Source organism: Daphnia pulicaria, chromosome 8, assembly GCF_021234035.1.
Source record: "Daphnia pulicaria isolate SC F1-1A chromosome 8, SC_F0-13Bv2, whole genome shotgun sequence".
Taxonomy (NCBI): Eukaryota; Metazoa; Arthropoda; class Branchiopoda; order Diplostraca; family Daphniidae; genus Daphnia; species Daphnia pulicaria.
The window spans coordinates 4,015,464-4,038,477 of record NC_060920.1 but is presented as its reverse complement, the minus strand read 5'-3'; the positions used below and the strand labels follow the sequence as shown (position 1 = coordinate 4,038,477).

The 23,014-nt window shown below is 42.4% G+C and overlaps 3 protein-coding genes, 3 long non-coding RNA genes and 1 pseudogene across 8 annotated transcripts; 4 read left to right on the top strand and 3 right to left on the bottom strand.

Moving 5' to 3' along the window:
* Window positions 1–2,658: 2,658 nt before the first annotated feature.
* Window positions 2,659–6,542, bottom strand: LOC124311880 (annotated as a pseudogene).
* Window positions 6,543–7,652: 1,110 nt separating this feature from the next.
* On the top strand, window positions 7,653–8,185 carry LOC124312550. Its single transcript, XR_006910544.1, has 3 exons — window positions 7,653–7,777; window positions 7,869–8,020; window positions 8,085–8,185. It is a non-coding gene; the product is annotated as an uncharacterized LOC124312550 (long non-coding RNA).
* Window positions 8,186–9,931: 1,746 nt separating this feature from the next.
* On the bottom strand, window positions 9,932–11,028 carry LOC124312423 (cuticle protein 19.8-like). The gene is made up of 2 exons (XM_046776932.1): window positions 10,920–11,028; window positions 9,932–10,837 (listed from the first exon to the last, which is right to left on the bottom strand). The coding sequence occupies exons 1-2, from the start codon at window positions 10,929–10,931 to the stop codon at window positions 10,010–10,012; spliced, it is 840 nt and encodes a 279-aa protein (XP_046632888.1). The 5' UTR covers window positions 10,932–11,028; the 3' UTR covers window positions 9,932–10,009.
* A 95-nt stretch (window positions 11,029–11,123) lies between these two features.
* Window positions 11,124–12,880, top strand: LOC124312563. Its single transcript, XR_006910556.1, has 2 exons — window positions 11,124–12,289; window positions 12,380–12,880. It is a non-coding gene; the product is annotated as an uncharacterized LOC124312563 (long non-coding RNA).
* Window positions 12,881–13,586: 706 nt separating this feature from the next.
* LOC124312325 lies at window positions 13,587–16,324 on the bottom strand. 3 transcript variants are annotated; one of them, XM_046776806.1, is made up of 8 exons: window positions 15,909–16,324; window positions 15,561–15,824; window positions 15,084–15,477; window positions 14,870–15,021; window positions 14,436–14,793; window positions 14,284–14,361; window positions 13,964–14,204; window positions 13,587–13,887 (listed from the first exon to the last, which is right to left on the bottom strand). In XM_046776806.1, the coding sequence occupies exons 1-8, from the start codon at window positions 16,070–16,072 to the stop codon at window positions 13,706–13,708; spliced, it is 1,833 nt and encodes a 610-aa protein (XP_046632762.1). In that variant the 5' UTR covers window positions 16,073–16,324; the 3' UTR covers window positions 13,587–13,705. The 3 variants fall into 3 exon arrangements, with proteins under 3 accessions (XP_046632762.1, XP_046632763.1, XP_046632764.1); XM_046776807.1 differs by having other exon boundaries at window positions 14,888–15,021; XM_046776808.1 differs by lacking the exon at window positions 14,284–14,361 and having other exon boundaries at window positions 14,652–14,793.
* Window positions 16,325–16,358: 34 nt separating this feature from the next.
* Window positions 16,359–18,029, top strand: LOC124312411 (speckle-type POZ protein-like). The gene is made up of 2 exons (XM_046776917.1): window positions 16,359–16,953; window positions 17,017–18,029. The coding sequence occupies exons 1-2, from the start codon at window positions 16,546–16,548 to the stop codon at window positions 17,686–17,688; spliced, it is 1,080 nt and encodes a 359-aa protein (XP_046632873.1). The 5' UTR covers window positions 16,359–16,545; the 3' UTR covers window positions 17,689–18,029.
* Window positions 18,030–21,516: 3,487 nt separating this feature from the next.
* Window positions 21,517–22,750, top strand: LOC124312574. Its single transcript, XR_006910568.1, has 4 exons — window positions 21,517–21,902; window positions 22,009–22,165; window positions 22,229–22,412; window positions 22,512–22,750. It is a non-coding gene; the product is annotated as an uncharacterized LOC124312574 (long non-coding RNA).
* Window positions 22,751–23,014: the final 264 nt, after the last annotated feature.

Genomic DNA, 23,014 nt, shown 5'->3' with positions numbered 1-23,014 from the left:
GACACGTGAGCGTTTTAAATTCATTTCAAAACACTTGGCTTGCGCTGATCATGGTGAATTAGACAAGGATAAACAGTTGAAGGTGCGAAAGGATCCTATTTATAAGATCCGATCGTTGGTGGACGCACTCAATAAGCAATTTAGTGAGTGTCACCGGCCTCCCAGGTGGCAAAGTATAGAAGAAGCCATGGTAAAATTTAAAGGTCGATCCATGCTTCGGCAAACGATGAAGGGAAAACCCATCAAAAGTGGCTTCAAAATCTGGAGTCGAAGATGTAATAGAGGCTACACCTATAATTTTGATATCTATCATGGAACTCGAATTGGTGAAACGCCCAAGGATTCTAATTTTACGATGGTGGAAGGAGTAGTTCTTGATCTTTGCGAGCCCTTGGCAAAGATTGGACATGTAGTAGCCTTTGATCGCTTCTTCACGAGCATCGCCCTCCTGGACGAACTGGACAAAAGAGGGATCAATGCGGTTGGAACGATTCTTAAAACTAGAGTGGGGCAACCCATCTTTCCGGTCAACGAATCGAACCTTCCGCAGGACGAATTTGTGGCCAAGTTTGGCGGTGAACCAGGAACGGGAAGAAAGGGTGTTTACATCTGGAAGGACACTAAGCCGTTTCGGGTCGCTTCCAACTTCCACGGCTCAGAGGTCGTCAAGGTGCAAAGGAAGCAGCGCGATGGTTCATTCAAAATAAAGTCTTGTCCAAAAGCTATTGGCGATTACGTCGATAACATGGGCGGTGTAGACACGGCGAACCAGCTGCGTTCCTACTACGAGAGAGACCGCAAATCAAAAAAATGGTGGCACCGTCTCTTTTACTCCCTCATGGAAACATGTATGGTGAATAGCTGGATTACTTACTGCGATTTGGTGGAAAGTTCAGAAATTTTATTGACAGAGTGCCAAGCTTCAATAATTTTCTGTTCAATTTCTTTCCAGACGATGAAAAACAAGAAAGGAAAAACCTTCCTGAAGGACAAAAGATATCTAAGTCTTTTGGAATTCAAGCGAAGCGTGTCTACTTCTCTTTTACTTTACGGGCTGAATGCTGAGATAAGCCGTAAAGGAGATGCTCCAGAAGCAAGATTAATGAAAGAGATTCCACTTTCGGCAGAGCCCGGTGCCAAAAGAAGGAAAGATAGACTGAGCGTGCCAGATGAAATACGCTTCAGTCAGGTTGGAATTTCACGATGATTGGATACTCGATCCAACAAAGGCTGTTGCTGAAACGGTACTTGCTGTCGATCCTGAAGAAGAGATCGCAGTCCAAACCGTCGAAACGGATCCTTTGGGGATTTATCCTTCATCTGATTCCTCTGATGATTCTGATTTTGACGTGCTTGATAATCCTGTAAATGATGGTGTCCTTTTAGATGAAGACGAATGGCTTAAATAAACTGTTTCATGTTGTATCAATTTGTTATTTTACTGAGTTTGGGGATCTGAATGAGCGGTCACCGGCACGGGCGAAAGCCTGGATTGATATCAACTGAAATAGGAACGGTCGAAAGAAATGGATTCGAAGCGGATGTTGGATGTAGCTGTTTGGAATAAGCGAAAATGAACCAGAAGTGTCCGGTTCAGTAGTTTATTACTTCGTAGCAAAGCTCCTTCCGCCGTTTCAAATGGATCCATTTTGATTCCGTTTTTGGCCGAGAAAAATGAGAAAGAGAAAAGACGAAGAATTTCTGAAGTGTCGGATCATTTTTGTTTTCATCTTTCACGTTCTACTCGCTGAAAACCCTAAGACGTTGAGTGCGAGCCGTCTGACGGGACAATTTTTTTAAAAGTGGCTGCTGTGTGTTACCGTCGGGACATTTTTTTGTCCCAGCGGACGGCAGTCGCTTGGAAATTTGGCCGTTTTTCGGTGACTGAAGTGCCGGTCGGGACTTTCCTGACGGGAAAAAAAAACAAAAAAACAAAAAAAGTACAGTAAAAAAAGGAATTTTTTATTTCCTTTTAATTGAGTGGTTTGAGACGTCCTCAGCAATCTGTACTTTAAATTTCAGTCAAGCACGGCCAAAATAACTTTGGCGTCGAAAAAGGGTTAAGAAACGTCTTAATCCATCTGCCGACTGTGTTGCCCGTCACGGCGCGAAATGGAGTGACAAGGGCGATAAATAACATGCCATTCTGAACCGGCGGCCTATTAACACTCGTGCGATTTACATAGGAGCGTAATGCAGATACCGGACAAGTATTGGCATCCGGACATGCTGACAACATGAAAGATTGCAACGGTCCGTTTCGCTGTGCCTTGCGAGGCTTAGAAAGGGAGAATTTAATTGTATTTTCCGATAAAACGACCGACGAAAAGGCAATTGAGGCTAACTCGGACACGCTTAGCAGCGTAGCGAGGGCCAGAAGGGTAACTAATTTTCCTGACAAGGTGGGCAGGGGAAGGAACTCATCGCTGCCCAGCGAGGCCATAAAGCGCAACACAAGGCTCGGATCCCAAGTGGAATTGTAACGGGGTTTCGGCGGGTTGCGATTGTAACATCCTTTTAATAATTTGATTACCAGTGGGTGCTGGCCCACCGGTATACCTTCAATGGACGGCAGGGTTGTAGAAAGCATTGATCGATGTAAATGTATTGAACTGTACGATTTACCGGACGCATGTAGACGGGCGAGATAGTCTGACATTACTGCTGAATCGCTACGCAGGGGATCGATATTCCGTTCCACACACCAAATTAACCAACTGCCCCAGGCTGATTCATATGCGGAATTTGTGTTGCTGCGGCTTCCGGCCAAGAAAAGTTCAATAGCCTGCTGCGAAAAGCCTTGCAGGTTGTACGATCTCCTGAGAGCTTCCAGGCGGCTAAACTCAACGCGCCGGATTGGAGTAGCGGATGGGGTTCGCACCGTGCTGATGTTAACAGCGCGGGTGACGGTCGTAGGAGCCGAGGAATGTCGCAAGCGTGTTCCAACAAAACCGGAAACCAGGGTTGGCCTGTCAATACGGGGCAAATTAATACAATTGACGCTTTTTTCCGTCGGATTTTTTCAAGGCATTTAAAAATTAAGGAAAAGGGGGAAACGCGTAGCCGTAAATGTTCTCCCAACGACCTCCAACTGAGAACGCGTTGGCCGCGAAGGCTCCCGGTTGGGGTCCCCACGCGATAAATCAGGGTAGTTGACTGTTCCAAGAAGATGCGAACAGATCCACGTCCATCTCAAAAATTTCCGAAATTCGTGAAAAAATTTTCGCGTCTAACCGCCAATCGCTAGTGTCAGCTTCTGCCCTTGATTCGCGATCGGCAATAACGTTGAGTTCACCCGCCAGGTGAACTGCTTCGACCGAAATGCTCCTATCCTCACACCAAGACGAAATGGCCTTGGCCGTGTTTGCGAGAGCGGTTGACTTTGTTCCTCCGCATTTATTTACGTAGCTGACAGCCGTCGAATTATCGAGGAAAATCCGAATCGCGATGTTCGACGTTTTGGCTGAAAAAGTTTGGATTGCAAAGAACGCGCCTAGTAGCTCTAGTTCGTTGATATGTTTGTTCATATCTTGCACGGTCCAGGGGCCCCGCGTCGTAACGCCATTACACACCGCCCCCCATCCTGTCAGTGACGCATCTGAGAAGATTTCGAGGTCCGGTTCACGCGGAAAAAACATTTTCCCGTTCGCCTTTTCGATATTGGCCACCCACCATCCGAGGTCCAGCGCGGCGCTTGGCGACAAACGAACTTTGGCTTCCAGGTTAAAGTTAACCCGCTGCGCATTTGAAATATAGAATCGTTGGAGGCTGCGATAGTGTGACTGTGCCAATGGGATTGCTGGGATCGCCCAAGCAAAGTTTCCTTGTATTGAGGCTATCGTCCGCAATGAAACTTTGCCTTCGGATAGAGCCGTCTCGCATATTTTCCTAACCGCTGCCGCTTTGGCACACGGGAGAGAAAAGGATGAATCATTCGATTCGACGATCAAGCCCAAATACTCGATCACCTGAGTTGGGGCGATAATCGACTTTTCCCAATTAATTAAAAAGCCTGGCGACTGGAGCAATTCGAGAACGGTATTAATGTCGGCTACCAGTCCCTCTTTGGACTCGTTCAATACCAGAATGTCGTCCAGGTAGATGACAAGTCGGATGCCCTTTCGACGCAAAAAACCCATGACCGTCTCAGGATTTTAGTAAAGACCCTAGGAGCGGGAGTGAGGCCAAAAGCCATACAGTAAAATTCAAAAACGCGCTTCCCCCAGCGAAAACGCAAGTATTTGTGGTGCTCCTTCTTCGCTGCTACAGTGAAGTAGGCATCTTTAAGGTCGACCTTGGCCAACCAATCCCCTTTCCTGACTAGAAAACGTACCGACTCAAGATTTTCCATTTTGAAATGTTGGTATCGAATGAATTTATTCAGCGGTTTTAGATTAACTATGGGCCTAAATTTACCTGCCTGCTTTTTCTTTATACAAAAGAAAGAGCAGACAAATCCGGCGGAGCCGTCCGTGACCTCCGCTATCGCGCGCTTAGCTAGTAAATCTTTAACCTCCTTGTCGCACACTTCGGTCATCTCTTTCGACATGACTATCTGTGGGGGCCAGGATTTTTGAACCGGTAAATCCTCAAATTCAATAGACAATAGACCCCTCCTTAATCGTTTTAAGAACCCAACGATCGCTTGTGACTAAAGCCCATCTGTCTGCGAATTTTTGAAGTCTTGACGCAACCGTTATTGAGCCATCTTTGTCAACAACCGTAGCCCTCGAGCCGTCTGGTTGAGAGAAAGGTTTGGAGTCAGGACTTGGGAATGTTTTACAAGGGGCCAGAGAATTGTATTTTGACGTAACGTACCTTCAAGACCCTGGAAACCAAGTGACCGAGCGTTGACCACGGCTGTGGCCGGCTCTTCTACTCCGCCCCCCCCCTCTTCCGCCTCGGACGATCACATCTGACTCGTAACGTGGCGTTGGATGGGAAGAACTACTAGGTGGCTCCGCACGCACCCGCCTAGTAGCCGGACGCCTCGTTGCATTGGCGGCGGCTGCCGCTGCAGCCGCTTTTGATGCTTGGGCCAGGGTGTTATCCTGGTTGGCGTTTTTCAGCATTACTTTCAAGAATTTGTCGGTTAAAAAGGAAGGCGCGCGCTCCTTTACCGGTGTCGAACGCGTCGGGCTCTTTCAACAAATAATCGGCCGACGGCTCGGCGAGCGCAACCACCGCACTTCGACGCTCTCTAGTTATGGAAAAATAGGCGCGCCCCATTGCTGGAGAGCAGCCTGCACTGGGCGCTTGATCGTTTCATTGTCCAGCAAGGAACTCAGACGGGTGTACAAGTCCACAAGTGGCTTCCCGATATCCATAATCTTAAGCTGGGCTTTAATCAAAGTCTCCTCTTTCGCATTAATCGATTTAATCAAATTCTTGTCGGATTTCAAGAGAATGCGGCGAGAAATCCATCCATCAAGCTTGGGAGGTTTTAACAAAAAATCTGAGTCTACGTAATCAAGGCAAAATTCTTTCGAAATTGCTTTTGAACTGTCGATGGAAATCCCGCTCGTCATAAAAAGCAAAATCTCATCGGATATGGAATTGGGAACTGAAAGTGGCTGCGCAGTTGAACTACCGGGCAGACTTAACCCTTCCAATGGGGCTGTGACGGCTTGGACCCCTATAGACCCCGGGACTAGATCCACCAGCTCATGTATTACGTTCACGACGGTTGTGGCTGCTGTCGCATTCGATACGGCTGCTGTCACACTTGAAGCGGCCGCTGTCGCACTCAATGCGGCCTCTGTCGCACTGCGTTCGGCCGTTGTCTCACTTGATTCGGCCGCTGTCGCATTCGGTGTGTACGCCGCCGGACGAGGTGCTGCCGCCGACCCTCCTGCTCTTTTTTTTGGACTATTAGATCTTCTTGGGACCCACGGTCTCCTACCTCTCCGAGAATCGTCTTGTTCCTCTTGCTCCTCGATGTCGATGTCGATGTCGATCGGAACATCTTCCGAACGAGGTGGGATCGGACCGATAGCCGATGCGATAGGATGCGCGAATCTAACACCTTGTTCGAATGATTCGGGTTCCACGCGATTTAAACGAACGCCTTTCTCATCGCAGAGAAATCCGCCTGAGTCATGACGATAGCCAGTCTCCGTGTCATAATAAAAACCATCTTGTTCAAATTGATAGCTATAACCCACCTCATCGTAGCAGAAACCGTCATCGCAATAAAAATAGAAACCGTTCTCACCGCATCTATACCCTCTCCCGCTGCCACTCCGGCTACCACTGGGCTGATCGTCTCGTACGAAACGGTCGTCGTAAGGGGCCACAAAACCAAATCCTTCTGGTCTCGGAGCTTCACGATTGTAGTCGTCCCAACGGGGAGCAAAACGGGGGAAATCGACGGGTGAGCGGTCTCTTACTTGATAATTCGGATGCTGGTGATGAGGACGGCTACGCAATTCACGATCGCGCATTCTCTCGCGCTCGAGCCTGGGTTGATCGAAAAAACCAACACGTGGGTCGAAAAACTGGCCATAAAAAAACTCACTAGGCGATGGGCGATATCTAGACATTATGTCGACGCGTGTTGCTAGCAACAGAGCAAAAATAAGTCTGATGAGAAGGGGGCGTGCCGCGGCCGAGGAAGGCTACGGCCTTCTGTTTTTTGCTTTGAAGTGCTAAAATAAATAAGTTTACACCCTTAGGGTTGAGCGGAATGTATTCCGCTGTACAATTCGATGAGCCTCCATCACTTTAACAGTCCCGACGAATATTTCGACATCCGTTAGCTTCTTGTTTGTTGCGGCGGCCCATAAATCCTTGCACTAATGTTTGTCCATCATCTCGTAATAAAAATAACCGATCATACTGACCGTTTTGATGTTAGCTTCAAGCCCGAGGAAAGGAAAAGGAGGAAAGGAAAGAATGAAAAAAAGAGGGGACCAGACTTTCCTTTCCTCCCTATTCTTCCCTAAGGCACGATTAACCCGTCAAGCCTATGCGCAAACCACATCGGGCGAGCCAAATAAAAATCTGCTGTTCACGTCACCCCTTCACACTGCAACGCGACGCAAAGGGGTCGGCTTGACCCATACCTTTTGATTGGAATAAGGTCTATTTGGGGATTTTTAGGTTATTTAGTTTTTATGTAGCATCAATTTTAACAAGACGCGTAGCGCCATAAGCGCCGTGTTATACACGGCGAAAAAATTTCGACGCGGAAACCAATTTCAGTAACTTTAAAATTTAAAAAAAAATAGTAAATCTACACAAAAAACATTTAAATTAGAAACACACGTTTATTAACACATACAGTTTGATTACATGTAATAAAAACAAAGAAATATTTAAAATTAGACCCCCATTTCTTATTTTCTAATTTTTAATTGAAAATTTATATGTGATCCCTACGTACGATCTTTAAATTTTTTTACACACTTACTTAAAAAGTATGTAGAAATAGTGCTCATTAATAAAACTTCTAATTACTAATTGTTTGAGGTACAACAGCTAAAATGACTATACTATTAGATGCATAATAACACAATTACCCAGACGCTCAACAGATGTGTTGTAGGGAAACGGAAACATTTGACAATGACACGGAAACCCTTTTTTTTTACTGTTGATTATATTTTAATTTTTCTAGACGGATAAACGAAACAAGCGTACACGACTTTTGTGAACGACACGTGCATCGCCTCCACGCTGACACTCACCGATGCCAAGATTACAGACACGGGATTCTACGAGTGTCACCTTCAACAATTCCCTGACCTCAAAACGGAGCACTACGTCTACGTTTGGGGTAAGTAAAAAAAAAACATTTGAGGAATAAGGTTAGGTCAACGTACAATTTACAATACATTTTTTGCTATTTGCGCTATTTGCTTATACAGACAAAAGGCATCTTCTGTTAAACAGCGGAGGTGTCGACAGAATTACAGTGAAGCATGGCCAAAGGGCTGCAATTCCCTGCAAACCGACCCATCCGGATGTCCGTGTCACACTGAAACGCAACAACCATTTCACCGTCGAAACTTCATTCAAGGTGCGTTGTAACGAATATATACTCGTATTAGCCCACTGCTAACGCATCGCGATTATCTGTATAGGAAGAACTACAACAGGATTTATTAAATGTTTCAAACGCAAAATGGGAATTTCATAAGCAAACGGGATAAACGCTGAATAAGGCGAAGTTAAGCTATTACGGGAGTTAATACGATTGCTATGAACCACCACAACAACAATTTTCAACATCGTTATTGAAGGTTAATTTTCTTTTTCACAAATCTGCATAAGCAGTTAACTTAATTTGATGTTGTTTAAATTGAACAGACGGAATGGAGTTGACAAGGGACGGCCGGGGATGACTGATTGAAACATTTTCGATTTAAAGTGGACCCTCCCATCCATGATCTTTTTTTTTCTCAAACGCGAATCGGAAATGTTTTCTTACATGTCCCCAGCAAGCAGCGGCATGAATCGGTTGCCATTATCTTCTGTGTGTTAGGCATCATCTTCTTACACTAAGACACTAAGAAATAAAGATAGACTATTCGCTGACGTACTTTCCCATTTTCACTTTTTGTTTCCTCTAGACCTGAGTGGCTCTGCTCCAAATTCATTGTGTCAACCTTCAGGAATGTAGAAGGGTCGGTAATATGAGGGACGGTGATTCTCCTTCAAATCTAGGTCAATACCAATACCGAGTATAACAACAATGTTTTTCAAGCGTAACTCTTTTTTTAACAAATAAAGGTAACAGGTTTGGTTCAAAAATTTAATTATTCTACACATCATTAGAGGATCGACACATAATCCAAAATCGTCCAAAACATAATCTTAGCAGCTTTCTTAAGGCATTTGGACAGAGTCAACAGACACTTATGCAAACGCGGGATATTGCGAGGGCAAATAAACGGCGACCACAGGAGGAGGATCGTGGAACCGTTGAGGCAGAGCCAATGGTTTCGACTCCATCCAGGCGTATTGGCTGGGCAAATAGACGGCGACAGCGTTAGGAGGATCTTGGAATCGGTGAGCAAGAGCCAACTGCGTCGAGGAATAACTGCTGGGCTGATGAATAAGTGCGTGATCACAGTGATGTTCAGAATGGACTGCCCTGACATCGAAGGGTTCCTGATAATAGGATCGTCGTCCACTAGCGGAAATGTGCACTGCAGTGTGATGAGCCGAACGGGCGGCAACAACACAGACGGCCCAGGCTAACAACAAAACAAGACAATTCTTCATGTCGATTCATCAACGAATGTGAATGTCGCAGCGCTAAAGAGTGGTTTGGCTTTTGATGCGATATGGTTGGGCTCTTTATAACGTAGGACGGTGTATGGTTATCACAGCTGTCAGGTATTCGGGCAAGGCTGAAGCAAAATGTCGCTTGCGCAATTCTTTGTTCATAAAGTGATCATGAAAAAAGAATAATATAGTTCATAATTTATTATCATTTTCTTCACATTTGGTTACGATCGGATGCCATAAGGTTAATTTTCGCCTGAGTATTCGCTTAGAGCAAAAATATGGGCACGAACAGCGTTGGGGGGCAACTTGTGGCGGCGCTATATTAGTTTTGTGCTCAACCGCGCACCGCACGTCAACAGTTGTAGTACGTACAGTATAGCAGTGTTCGATAGCTTTTTAAGTACCAAATAAAATTAACCTTGCCGAAGAGAAGTTCAGATTATGGGACCCCAAATAACAAAGAGGAAATCCTTGGCAAACCGCAACATATGCGTACAGTTCAAAACAGTATAAATTTAAAGCGCCCAATTCAAATTTCCAGTATACTTAGTAAGTATTTGACAAATCAGCAAGTAAAATATTTGACACATCAGCAAACTCTTTGGAGTTTGCTGCCATGAGCCATAGCCATTGCCATAGACTTGAAAACTTCGTTTACAGGTGAAGTATAAGAACAAGCGATAATAAAGAAATCCAATTTCAGTTTTCCGATAAAGATTTATTCCGCAGAAGTCCAGAAAGGGAGAAGAATGAAAATCATATTCACTTAAAAAATTTAGTCAACGCGGTAAGAGACTGCGTGACCGGGAGTGAGGATGGTCTTGGTTAAAGTGGCCTCACGGACGGGCATGGCAGGGGCGGCGACGACGGCGGGAGCGGCAACCGAATAGGCGTAAGGGGAGACGGCATAGCCGGGGTAAGCGAATGGAGCCGCTCCGTAGTTCCAAACTTGACGTTTAGCACGAACGGCCGGGGTAGCGGCGTCCTTGGCGGCGGCGAATTTAACGGCGAATTCCGCCTTGGCAGCGATAACCTCGGGAGTGTCCTGGACTGGGGCTGGAAGAGCAACAGCGGGGGCAACTGGAGCGATGGGGGCGACTCCGGACTTGGCAGCGGCGACAGCGGCGGCGTGATCGGCTTTGGCAGCGGCCACTTCGGGTGTGTCTTCAACCTGGACGGGAGCTACCGAATTGTCGACGGGAGCGACGGGCAAGTCGTTGGATTGGACGCGGAAGCCTCGGGAGTCGGCGGTGTAGGAGACACGGACTTCTTTACCTTCTGGGTTGACGTAAGCGTAGCTGCCGATCTGGTTGCCGAAACCGTCACGGAGGTTGCTGGCGGCCTGTCCGGGGTGAGCATAGCCAAAGCTGGCCTGACCGAGCTCGTCCTGAGCGTGGTACTGGGTGGCAGAGATAGAAGGGTAGCCATAAGCGACGGGTAAGGCGGCGGGGACGGCGGCAGTTGCGGGGATTCCAGTGTAGGCCGTGGTGGCGCGCACGCCAGCGAACGGATAGGCACCGTAATTTCCGTAGTATCCACCATATCCACCATATCCGAAGAATTGAGCTTGGGCGGCAACAGCCAACACCAACAGACAGGCGATCTGCTTACGGGAAAACCAAAATGTTTATTTAAAAAATTTAGGTTAATATTATTAATAAGATGAAATTGGAAATAGTTATTACCGTCGATTTCATTGTCGTTCTCGTAAAGATTGAAGAGCTCGAGGAGGATGCTGTTGATGAACTGCCACCAGGCTCTTTTATACTCGTCCACCTAACACCCTTGTGATCACCCAAGGTAGCCGAGAACAACATTTGCTTAGCGATACTTTATTCCTACCACACCCTGACTCAGGGCGTGTCGTGAAACTGTCGAATGACCTTCCTGCTGTCAGTCTGTTACTAACGTACCGTTCTAGGTTTATTTTTATTTTCCCTTCTTCTTCAAACTTCGGAGGGATGACGTAGTCTCAAAGTAAGGTTAGTGTTAATGTTAAGAAAACTGGTGAAAGAAATTCTTATTTCTTCTTCTCATAATAGTACATACCAACAAAACTATAGTCAGCAGTACTCAATAAAATACCGTATGTCTGATAAACTTAATGAATAACTTGGCTAAGGACCCAACAGAAAATTTGATAACATTTGTGTAAAATTACGATATAATTAAATTAGATCATGTGAATACTTGACTGAATTATTTGTATTTCAAATGAATTGACAGAAGAAATAAATCAAGAAACATAGAAAATGATTGCCATTAAAAGTTTGTCGAATCGCCTGCCTCCTCGTTGTTAGAGTTGTTTTTTTTACGATTTTTCTCTTTGTGCTTCTCGTCAGCCACACCCAACGGTTTCTGAGAATCAGCGACATTGGCTGCTTCAGACATCAAAGTCTCTTCTTTAGATTTCTGGCAACAAGTTTGGTCTTCGCCGGTTCTTGAATAATTTCCGGGTTCTTCGTAGCAAAAGGATGTCGGCAGCCAATCGGCGAGACATGCAGACACCATCGATTTGCAAGCGCCAAATGTCCCCACCACCGCTTGTTCCATTTTATCAATACGAGCGACAGCTTTTTCTAGGATTCCATCCGCTCTCATTTCTTTTGACTTTGAGTACCGGCTTTTATTTTTATTCCGTTTGTTTATTTTCCGGTTTCCACTGGATCTCTCCGGTATCTGTGGAGTTTCAGCAGCGATTGATTTCAAGGGCGACGACTCTGCGGTTGCTTCTGGCATCAACCCAACAGGTTCTGATATGGACGAACAAGTAGCGAAACAGACATGGGAGTCCTCAAATGTGTTCGGAACGGAAAGAGCTTCAACTATGCCATTTAACTCGGTGTGCTGGGTCTCATCCGTTGATGGTTTAACTTCACAAAATCCGGAAAGCGAAGAAGACTCGTCCGCTACTGCCTCGTTCTTTTCTTGCTGGACAGCCGGCTCATCTTCGTCTAAAGATTCATCACTATCCCACTTTGGCTGACAGATCGGGTCGACATGCGGCAAATCGCTTGGGAATCCGCGAGTCTCATCCGCAATTTGAGGCATCGGGGTGAGTTCAGTTGATGTCATCTCTTCTTCAGTAAACAGTTCCTGATAAACGTCAACTTCGTCTACTGATTTCTGTTCATTTTCTACATAGCAGTTTGAGTCCGGAATGCAGCTCGGTAACTCCGGAAGGGCGGATGTCTCTTCATTGACGAATTCCGTTTCAACGGATTTTTCTGGTTTGGCCAAAAGTGGAGCATCTTTCGACGAACTATTCAGTTTCTCGTTTTCTTTCTCGAGTGAATGAATGAAGGATTTCAATTTTTTGTTTTCGTCTTGAAGTTTAGCTACTTTCTGATAGCAATCACTGATCAAATCAACCAATTTCTTTTTGCATTGCTCGAGAAGAATAAATAGAGTTCGATCGGCTTGCTCAGAGACCTTTTGTGCCAGAGTTTCCAATTCCTCCAAGAGCCTTTTGTTTTGGGATTCTAACTCGTCGTGGCGTTTCAGCAATTGTTGAATTTTTTGCTGGGAAACAGTTAGTTCCGTTTCCATCGCCGTTATTGTGGCGTCTCCGGCAGGAATGAACTCGGATTCAGCGACGATTGATGGTGACACAACGAAATTCTCAAGAAAGTAGTTTGTAAATGTATCCCAAATGAAATCAAATGCAGCAGGCAAGACGGGAATAGCCAAGGACAGAAGCCCGAAGAAAAACGTTTTGATATTTGTCAGAATATTCATTTTCTAAGTTTGTAATCGTTGCTGAAAACTTGTTGATAACAATTATACGTACGCACCCTTTATATAGACCTAGGGGGCGAACAACCTCATGCGCAAGCATCCAGTTACCACTATTTACACTAAAATTTCAATTTAATTAAATAACTAGCTCAAAATAATTATTGTTTTTAATATTCGCAACATTTTACAATCATACTTCAAAAATAAATATGAAATAATTGTAAATATTTATGTTTGTGATTGAAATATTACTGTACCGTTCCCATGTTTAGTGATGATCGCTTCCACAGGAGTAACATACCATTTAGAGCCACGACATCTCTTACGAGTTACGGAAGATTCATTGACGTTTATGATTCCACTTCCGTACATCTATTTATTTCCATCACCGATTTTGCTCTGTGGATATTAACCAAAATTCCTAATGAACTTTTAGGAACTTAATTGTTTCCTTGTGCTCTGCAAATCTGCAATGAAGTTTCTCTCTACTATGACTGTTTGTCGCTCCGACTTAACGTTATATCAACGGTAGCTTGGGGGTGAACATTGATGAATTAAGCGGAATTGAGTAATTTATATCCACATGAAATAGAAAAAAAAATAAAAAATAAGCGTAACACTGAAAACTCCACGTTTATTGGGCGATTTGTTGTTAGAATCAAGATGCGACTACACTCAAGTGTCAAGTCTGCAAGATCAACTTCCGGTCACTTTTAAGATGAAAGAAAACTATTCAATCGATCACCACTAATAAAACGTTAGTTAAAGATAAGGCAACTGCATCGTCTTCGGGATGGTTGCGTCTCTTCTCTTCGTTCGGCACGAAGCGGCGACCATCGAATCTTTCAAAGTGGAAGCCAAGATCTTCGTGGATAAACAGTCCGTAACTAGGATCTGGATAAAGTTCCAATACATCTGTAATATACATAATAACATTAGATTAAAAATGTATCTGGTTAAACGTGAGTGCTCAGTAAGTTGTGCGAATTACCTTCGGCCAGGTATTCAGGTTCATCATAACTATTGGTTAAAACATAGTAATACGGCTGATCCAGGTTTTCAAGGAAGTTTCGGTTAAATAATTTCTTAGCATCCCCTTTGGCATCCCACGAAGTGATGACGCCAATGTCCATGCGCTCTTCCTCTCCCGGTTCTGTATGGCGGTTCTTCATCTTCATGACAAGGCCGACTGCGTATTTAATGGAGGGTAGACGACAGCGAACAACTTTTCTCTGAAAAAATATACAAGAAAAAAAGAAAATACCACAATAACGATTAGTTTGATCCAGAAATATTAAATTATGAGCTCACAGCAGCGATTCTGGCATTGTGGCGTTCTAGTTCACGGGGCCCGCCGACTATCAGAAAATGATCGTTAAGCCCTTTTGACTAAAATTGAAGAACAAACAAGAAGATGATATTACATGGACTGATAGGATATTACTTCATTTTGAAATCTATACCCGGAGGAGACCGGAGACATGGTCCAATTGAATTATATGATCACAGCAATGATCTGCGTATTTCGTTACTAAGTCATGTGATTCAGGGAATAGAATGCAATTTAATCTGTAAAGTCTAGTGAGGAAAGATATTGTGCTGGATAGGTTATTCATTGGCCATTCGGCTTCTCCACAAGAAATAACTGGTTGCAACATTCGATGGAAAATCAAGTTTACTGGAGCTGGTTGATCCGTCTCAAGGGAATAGTAACGGAGTTCATTATTTCGATTTCGCAGAGGACCAAGACGACGCAAATGATTGAGGCGTTTCAAGGATCCACCACTGCAGACGTCGATGTAGGCGTATCCATCTTCTTGCCTTGAAATAGATAAAGAAAAACATAATAACATTATATAACAAAAAAAAAAAAAAAATGTAGTATTTAGTTATTTACTCTGGGTACTCTCGGCACCTAAGAATCAGCCGATGGTCCATGTCGACATTTTCAAAACAATAAACAGGCTCACACAGAATACCAAACCTCAAAGCCACTTCTCGATAAATTATGCAGAACATCGTTTCGCAGGTGTTCTCACTTTCAATTACCTAAAACCCAATTTACGAAGTTAGACTGACAAGAAAGAACATAAAAAATGAAATGTGTATACATTAATTATGGAGAGATAACAGCTCCAATTTTCAAATGAGATTTCTTCGTTGAACCAAGGCGCATCCAATATACAGATATCATTAAGCAACACTTGACTGATATTTAAAAGAATGTCTTCGCGTTTAATTATTGGATTAGCAGTAACTCTTGAGTCAGCTACTCGGCTTGAAAATTTTTCAACAATGTTTTTCAAGTAGGCTTCAATGTCTTGTATGGTGGGCAGAATTTCTTTGTCAACATTGATCCACTGACAGATGAGAATTGCACCTTCCAGAAGAGATTTGTTTTCATGAGGCTTTTCCAGGTACTCAAACCACTTCCTTTCCAGAAAGCTAGATCTTACCTCCATCAATGCATGATGAGCATAGTATGTTATAGTCATATTTTCAGACCTTAAAAAAAGAAACATTTATAGTAGAAATATTTTTCCTAATAAAGATAGAATATATACACATATCAATAAAAAAATACCAACCAGGCATGCATTTTTGAAAATGCCAGGTCTTCAAGTGCTTTTTGAACAAATTCAGAATAGAGATTGTCACCTTTCAGAAATTTGTCCATGATACATTGAGGTGTTCCTCTTTGAAAAATTTCAACATTTGGGTAACATACTGACGACAGCATTCCTATAGTCTCTTTCACATCTTTATTTACCCTGAGTCGCAACCCTACAATGTCTAACCAAAGTACTTGCTCCACAGATTGATTTCCAGAAAGGCTCTCTAATTCTCCCCATCTATAGAAGAAGTGACAGTTATATTTAGAATCACAGTTTACATCGTAATATCATTATACACAGAAAACTTATACATGGCAATACCTTGTTCCGTATTTTTCTTTCCACAGTTTATTCGATTTTCGAACAACAAGGTTGAGTCGACTGCAAGAATGCATTAGGTGAAACAAATCCGATATTCCGATATCATTATAAGCAAATATATAATTGACTAATAGTTCATTCGGAAGTGAAAGCAAAAGCGACATTTTTAAAAAACCTAGACGTCGGTCCGTTGTAAGTTTGAAGTTGTTGTCGAAAATAAAACAAACACCGTTGCCGATTACAATATCGCAGAGTGTACTGGACTGGACTGTACACTCTACATGCTACATAGAGTCTATTTTTTTTTTTTTTTTTGTCAAAGAGATCGAAGTGAAATCTGATACTGCAGTTAAAAGTTGTCGAAATTAAAAAAAATTGTCGAGAATAATACTACATCACAAACAGATCAGCTCTGACCTGCCTCCGCATGGTTATTTTGCTTTTTAGGAGTTATGCATTTCAGCATTTTAGGACGCTCCGAAAGTCCGAAGCCGAACCGAACCGCCGAAGTTAGTAAGAAACTCCGAACGGTTCAAAACCCTATCAACTCATTTTGTTTAAGACAGACAAAAATTCAAAATTCCCAATTGAAGTTGAAGTTGTGAGTTTCTGATTTATTTGCCAGAAGCCCAGAAATATGTCGAATCAGATAAACATTGAAGAAATAAGTAACGGTGTGCACTGCGTCAGTTGGACAACCGATATTGCCAAATGGGATGGAGAAGCAACAAAGGACTTCAAACTCAATAGTTTTACAAACTGCATAACAGATTTTAAAATGTTTTGGTCCTATTGCACTGTAGACTACTACAGATGGTCTCAATATTCAATGACTGGGAAGTATATCACACTGTGTTTGAAGGAGATTGAAGAAACATTAGCAACAACGAATGAAGAAATATCTAATTCATGTGGTGAGAAAGAGATCATTCCAGATTACTACCGTGAACCTCATGCTGTTTGGGTCACCTGTGATGGAGGACAATTTCGGCCAGCAAGCACTAAAATTGTTTTGAAAAAAGCTGCACCTTTCAAAGATTCAAATGTAAGACAATGGCAATCAACTCAAAAGTTTTTCACACCAACCTCAAGAGTTTTTACCTTCAAGTTCTTCATTCAGTTCAATACTTTTGGTATCAGTGAAATGAATGCCATCACCCACATGTCAAAGTACTTGTTCCTTGAGCAGAAACACTGTGACGTCCAGTTCTGTTTTCCGGATGCCCAGAATATCGGTGGCCATGTTTCCATCTTGGCCGCTAGAAGTCCAGTATTCGCCGCCATGTTCAACCATGACATGCAAGAGTCCAAGACTGGGCAAGTGGTCATTACCGACATTAAACGAGACGTTTTCTACCAACTGCTTCACTACTTGTACTCGGGCCGGACTTCGACCTTAATGACTGAAGACATTGCCAATCCACTGTATGCAGCCGCCCACAAGTACAGCCTCGAAGATTTACAGAAGGAGTGCGTCCGTTTCCTCTTTTCCTGCGTGACTGAAACCACAGCCAAGGATCTGTTTGAGATGGCAGCCAAGTACGCCATCGATGATTTGAAGGAGGAATGTGTTCGAATGCTTCTCTCTGACATTCAAGTGAGCAACGTCGTTGGTATGCTGATTTGGAGCCACGTTCATTCGGTGGAGGAAGTCAAGAATGCGGCTCTAGATGTGGTGGCCAAAAATGGCAAAACCGTCTGCCTCTCCATAGACTACGAGAAAATGATGCGCACACACCCTGATCTTTGTTTGGAGGCAACCCGACACATGTGGCCTTAATGTTCGTCAAAAGGTATTCTCAACCAACCAAGCCATGATTGTTTATGTGTCAAGAAGTTGTTTCCCGTTTTTTTTGGGGGGTTGTGAGAATAATGCAGAATGCTGAAGCTTCTCAGGCGAATGAGCAGTGTCCTATAGCTAAATTAAATATGGATCTAAGATTTTTATGCTCCATCTCATCTATGATTCCATTCATCAACCCTCCTTTTTCACTGATTGAAAATTGAGAATCTCCAATCTCTTGCTGAATGCATCCCGCGTTGATTTTGAATTTGAATTCCACCTTTTCGTTTGCTTTTCTGAAAGTCAGTTTCTTTGCTTAATAAAACAAGTACACAGAATCTGAATGAGTAACGCATTTTATTTTATTTTTTTTTTTAATCAAAATCATCCCTTTTCAAAGTTAAAAGTATTATTAGGGCTCAGTGAATCCCTATCGTTTCTATTTATATTATTCAGTTCGCTCGGCCAAAATTCTTTAACTGCCAACGTTTTAACGATAAGCGAAATAACGAAATAAGTTCAACGTCTTTAACTTTGCTGAAACTTGGCATACCACTTTCATTGCTAAAACGTACTTTACTTTATTATGATTCTTTGTGCTAGTTGTTGAGTTTTAGTTATCCTATATAATTAGGATTAATTAGGATTAATTTAATTGCCCAACATCAGAAACGTAACGTTACTCTTCTTATTGTTAAAAGGGCTCATATTCATACTGAAAAAAAAGTTGTACGTGAAAAACTGGATAATGGCACATTTTTCTTTCTCCCCTTCGCGATAATTCCAATTTGAATGTTCGCTCCAGTAAGCAAGCGCAGCTGTGTTCTAGATATTCTGTTTCCCTGTAAATGCGTTATTACTCGAATTCCTAGCTCTAGCTTACGTTTTGTGCGTGTTGTTACTATTTATCGCGCCTGTATTAGATGTTTATCAGCGCGTCGTCACGCCATTCGTATTCCCAAACTTTGAAGTAGACAAATGATATGTTTGTTTGTTTGTTTTTATTATTTTAGGCTAAAAAAATTTCCGTTATTTTTGTAAAATTTTTTACTTAGAAAAATAATGATCAGTGAGCCATTCTGATTCTTTTAAAATAAAACTTTTATTATTTTTGGTTAGGAGATGCTTTGTAATTTGTATTATAATACTTTTCTGTTGGTTCTTGTTCGAATGGCGTAAATTTTATAATAGGTGAACACCCCAACGCAATTATTAATACTGGACAAGTTTTCGTGCTAACAGGAGGCCTAGGCCAGCAAAAAGGCAGTCAACGCTAAACCCGATTACGATCAAGTCGACAACATCCAAAACTACCACGCCCTCCGTAAAAATTACAACGACGACTCTTAAGCCCATTACAATCACGACCATTAAATCAACCATTACGTCTACGACCTTGAAGACAACAACTTTAAAATCAACAATTGTCTACGACTTTAAAACCAACTACTACGTCTACGACCTTTTAAAGGAAACCGTTACGTCTACGACGATTTTAAAGCCAACCATTACGTCTACTACATTGAAGACAACAGCTCAGTCAACCGTTGCGACTACAGCCGTAAAAAAAATGTTACGACTGCTACGGTACGTTAAAACCGACAACGTTTGCCGAATCCTTTGCTTATCGCGACATAAATTCAACTGTAGCCTCTGGGACGATTCAGCCGGATCAAAACTTGACAAATAGCTACTTTAATTTCGACATCGTTGCTCCTTCCGATCAACAGATTCAAATATCTTGCTCGTCCTTGAACTTCAACACCGCTGCTAGCAGCAGTTTGAACGTAAGTTTATTTTAGTAAAACTACTATAGCTGTTTATTTACCTCCGTTGCGCTAAACTTTAAATTTAAAAAAATTAATTTACCTCACGAATATTTGATTTTCTTATGCTATAGATCAATAGAAGCATCGACATCAACGCAATGCAGCCCGTCTTAAATAAAGTGTATTATTCAATCAACAATACCTTGAATTTGATTTGTTATAAATTTGGCGTCGGGGATTCGTTTCGTTGCAATTAAACGACAGCAGCCAAGGAGATAGCGACCGAGTCTAGACGTAAATAACATAAAATATCAAAATTCAAAATTTTTTTTTGTAGCTGTGCTAATTCTTAATTCAATTCGACGTCATTCGCTGTCGAATTTCGAATTTCAGTGTGTCGTCACGCAGAGGTGATTGCAGCCAACTGTACCATGCAGTTCTTAGCAGAAGATACGGGACTAGAAAGAGAGTGTTCTTTTCTCATCAAAGCACTTCTCGATCAACAGATTCAATTATCCTGCTCTGCCGTTAACTTCACATCTAATTACATAAAATATCTGAAAGTGAGTTGATTTCAATTAACTTATTATTGGCATGTAGGCATGACATATCCTCAATCTATAAAATTGTTCGCCGTACCCAGGACCCCTAGTAAATCGATTTTATTACTCTGTTGACAACAATGTTTATGTAACGTCTCAATTCGGTGAAGGTGACCCGTTTACGTGCCATTGGACATCAATACCCTAGGAGAACACGACGAGTCTGCAATGTGAACACACAATTTAAATTTTGGCCTAGCGCATAGTTTTTCTGTTCGGTAATTTAAACAGGAGTTTGACTTGATTTCAGTTTGTCGCCACGGATTCACGTCAATGACGAACGGATCAATCGAGTCATATGCTGAAACAACCACGGGAGGAACAACAACAGTGTGCCAACAAGTGTGCCAATTCGTCATCAATGCAACTTCTGATTACCAAGTTCAGATTTCCTGTTCAGGGTTAAATCTAACAACAACACAATACCCTTTCAGTTATAGGTGATAAAACCGAATTTTGAATAACTTTATCAAGGCTAATAAAAATTTCAAATGTCAGTGCTAGGGTGCTAGGTAATAGGTCTTCCGTGAATGAGATGATTATTTAATCGACTCACGCTGAACGAACTAGTAGCGCTAGTCAGGTTGACGTTAGAGCATGATATTTGAAACTTTTGATCAGAAAGGGCAAGGTTCTCGACGGCTCAATATCTCCTGCAATCGGTTTAATGGTCCCATTAGCTGTTGTTGCCTCTGACTGAAGACAGACTGAAAGGAAAAGACATTTCCCGCTCTGTTAAATACACGATCGAAAAATTATCGGGAAATTTTGCGATTATCTGATCACGTTTGTTATCTGTCGTATTATTTTCCCGCGGTATCGTCCATTGGCAATCAAACTAATCTCCGTGACTGATTTCAGACAGTGAAGCAGAAATGTAAATTTGACTGTATGCTGTCGAAGTATACACTCTGCCCACAACAGGTGGGTTCGCGTATTCCATGCCTACAAGAGAAAACCGATAAAAATTATTGAGATTTTGGCCTTGCATAAAATCTTATATCATTGGCAAAGAAACTCACGCTCAAAGAACTACCAGCGCTAGTTTTAAAGCGTGCTGACGTTAGAGCACGATATCTGAATCTTTTCATAAGGAAGTGCGCTTATGCTGAAGAAACACCTCCTTAATGGCCCATCATCACCAGTTAAGGGTGGATTTGTCCCGTTGACTGTTGTTGACACTGCGTTACGGCACACTGAAATACATGCGGTCCGACACGGTACTGGATTGGGGGGTATCCTACGGGGGCTGGATACACGTATCCATCGGCAACTCTGTCCATCTATCAAGAGATAGTCTGTTTTTAATGATATTAAAAGCGACTACGCTTCAGGTAATACTCACAGTCAAATAACTAAGTAATATCTGTATGTGTATTTTGATTTTGATTTCATTTAATTTCTTCGTCGAGGAATTCCAGTTTAATTTAACGTTATCTTTCTCTTAGATCTACGGAACCGTCGACGCCGATTACTCACCCGTACCGGTAGTGAAAAGGGTGTACACTTTGGCATACAATAAAATTGGCATATACTCCTCATTGAGCAGTGCAGACTGGATTAGTTGCAAATGGACGACCATATCCAGAAAGACGACCGAACCCAAACGTGAACAAACGTTTAGAATCAAGATGATTGAAATCAAATATTTAGACTTCTTTTGATAGTTTGCATCGACGAACAGGCGACATCAGCCAATGGAACCATTCAACCCATAGCAGGAGACAGTACGGGGCCCCCAAGAAGGTGTTTCTTCTCCATCAACGCACCTGAGAACAAGCAGATACAAATATCTTGTTCCGTTGTCAACCTTATTGCTGGCGATTTCAGTTCGTTTAGCGTGAGTAGATTATAATCAAAATAATTATTAGTTGATGCTTTAACACCGATGCAGTTTATGTTGCCACAGTAGTAATTTACAATGCGTTGTATTCTTGGGTCTATAGATGTCAGGGACACTAGAAGGAAAATAGATTAAACCTGTAGTCGACCGCATCTATTATTCTACTACCAACATTTTCCTGAGTTCTTTCCTCGGTGTCGGAGACATGTTGAATTGCCACTGGATCAACATACCAGAGGAGATTATTGCGGAGTCTAAACGTAACCTAAAAAATTCTAAAAAATCAATTCACTTGTGTTAATATATTATTTTCTCCCGTTCAGTGTGTCTGACACATAGTCAACTGTACCCTATGGAACCATTCAACCCAAAACAGGAGATACGGTACCCCCAAGAAAGCAAGAAGTTGTTCCTTCTACATTAGCGCCCCTGGTGATCAGCAGATTCAAATATCCCGAAAAATCCTGCCCTGCCGTCAATTACACTAAACCCAACAGTTATTTCAGTGTAAGTCAGCTAAATTCATCCCATGTTCAAATTGACATTAGGTATTTCATGGATTAGATCACGAAAATGAAATTTCCTATAACCTTTTCAAATTGTCAGATCAAAATATGGAACCATTGACTACGCATATTACCAACTGGTAGTAAACAGGGTGTGTACGTCGAGAAACAATAGAATATGTACATAAACTCTCTACTAGAGCAATACAGATTCCATTAGTTGCAACTGGACAACTACACCGAGAGAGAAACACCGCAGACAACAGACGTGATTTTAAAATTTACATAAATTTGTTCACTTTAGTTGTCAGTTGATAATTGATAGAATATTTTTTAAATTTTATTATTCAGTCTGTCAACAACTTCAGGCGACAGTGATGAGGCTTCAGTGACAGTGAGGCGACAGTACAGTACCATCCAACCCATATCGAGAGATACGGGACCCGCAAGGTGGTGTAATTTCTTAATCATGGCACCTTATTACGATCAACGAATTCAAATGTCTTGCTCAGTCATTAACCTGACTAAAATCAGCAGTTCTGTCCAAGTGAGTTCATTTATTAACAATCTCTTGTGACTTATTTGGTGTGTAATAAACGTCAT

Bases quoted from the DNA above. Each gene is read 5' to 3' on its own strand.
- LOC124312325 (XM_046776806.1), bottom strand. From the start codon at position 16,072: ATGTCGCTTTTGCTTTCACTTCCGAATGAACTATTAGTCAATTATATA. The intron at 15,478-15,560 runs GTTGGTATTTTT...TCTTTTTTTAAG, and splicing joins TTTTCAAAAATGCATGCCTG to GTCTGAAAATATGACTATAA. The intron at 14,794-14,869 runs GTAAATAACTAA...ATCTATTTCAAG, and splicing joins AGGTGCCGAGAGTACCCAGA to GCAAGAAGATGGATACGCCT.
- LOC124312411 (XM_046776917.1), top strand. From the start codon at position 16,546: ATGTCGAATCAGATAAACATTGAAGAAATAAGTAACGGTGTGCACTGC. The intron at 16,954-17,016 runs GTAAGACAATGG...TTTACCTTCAAG, and splicing joins CACCTTTCAAAGATTCAAAT to TTCTTCATTCAGTTCAATAC.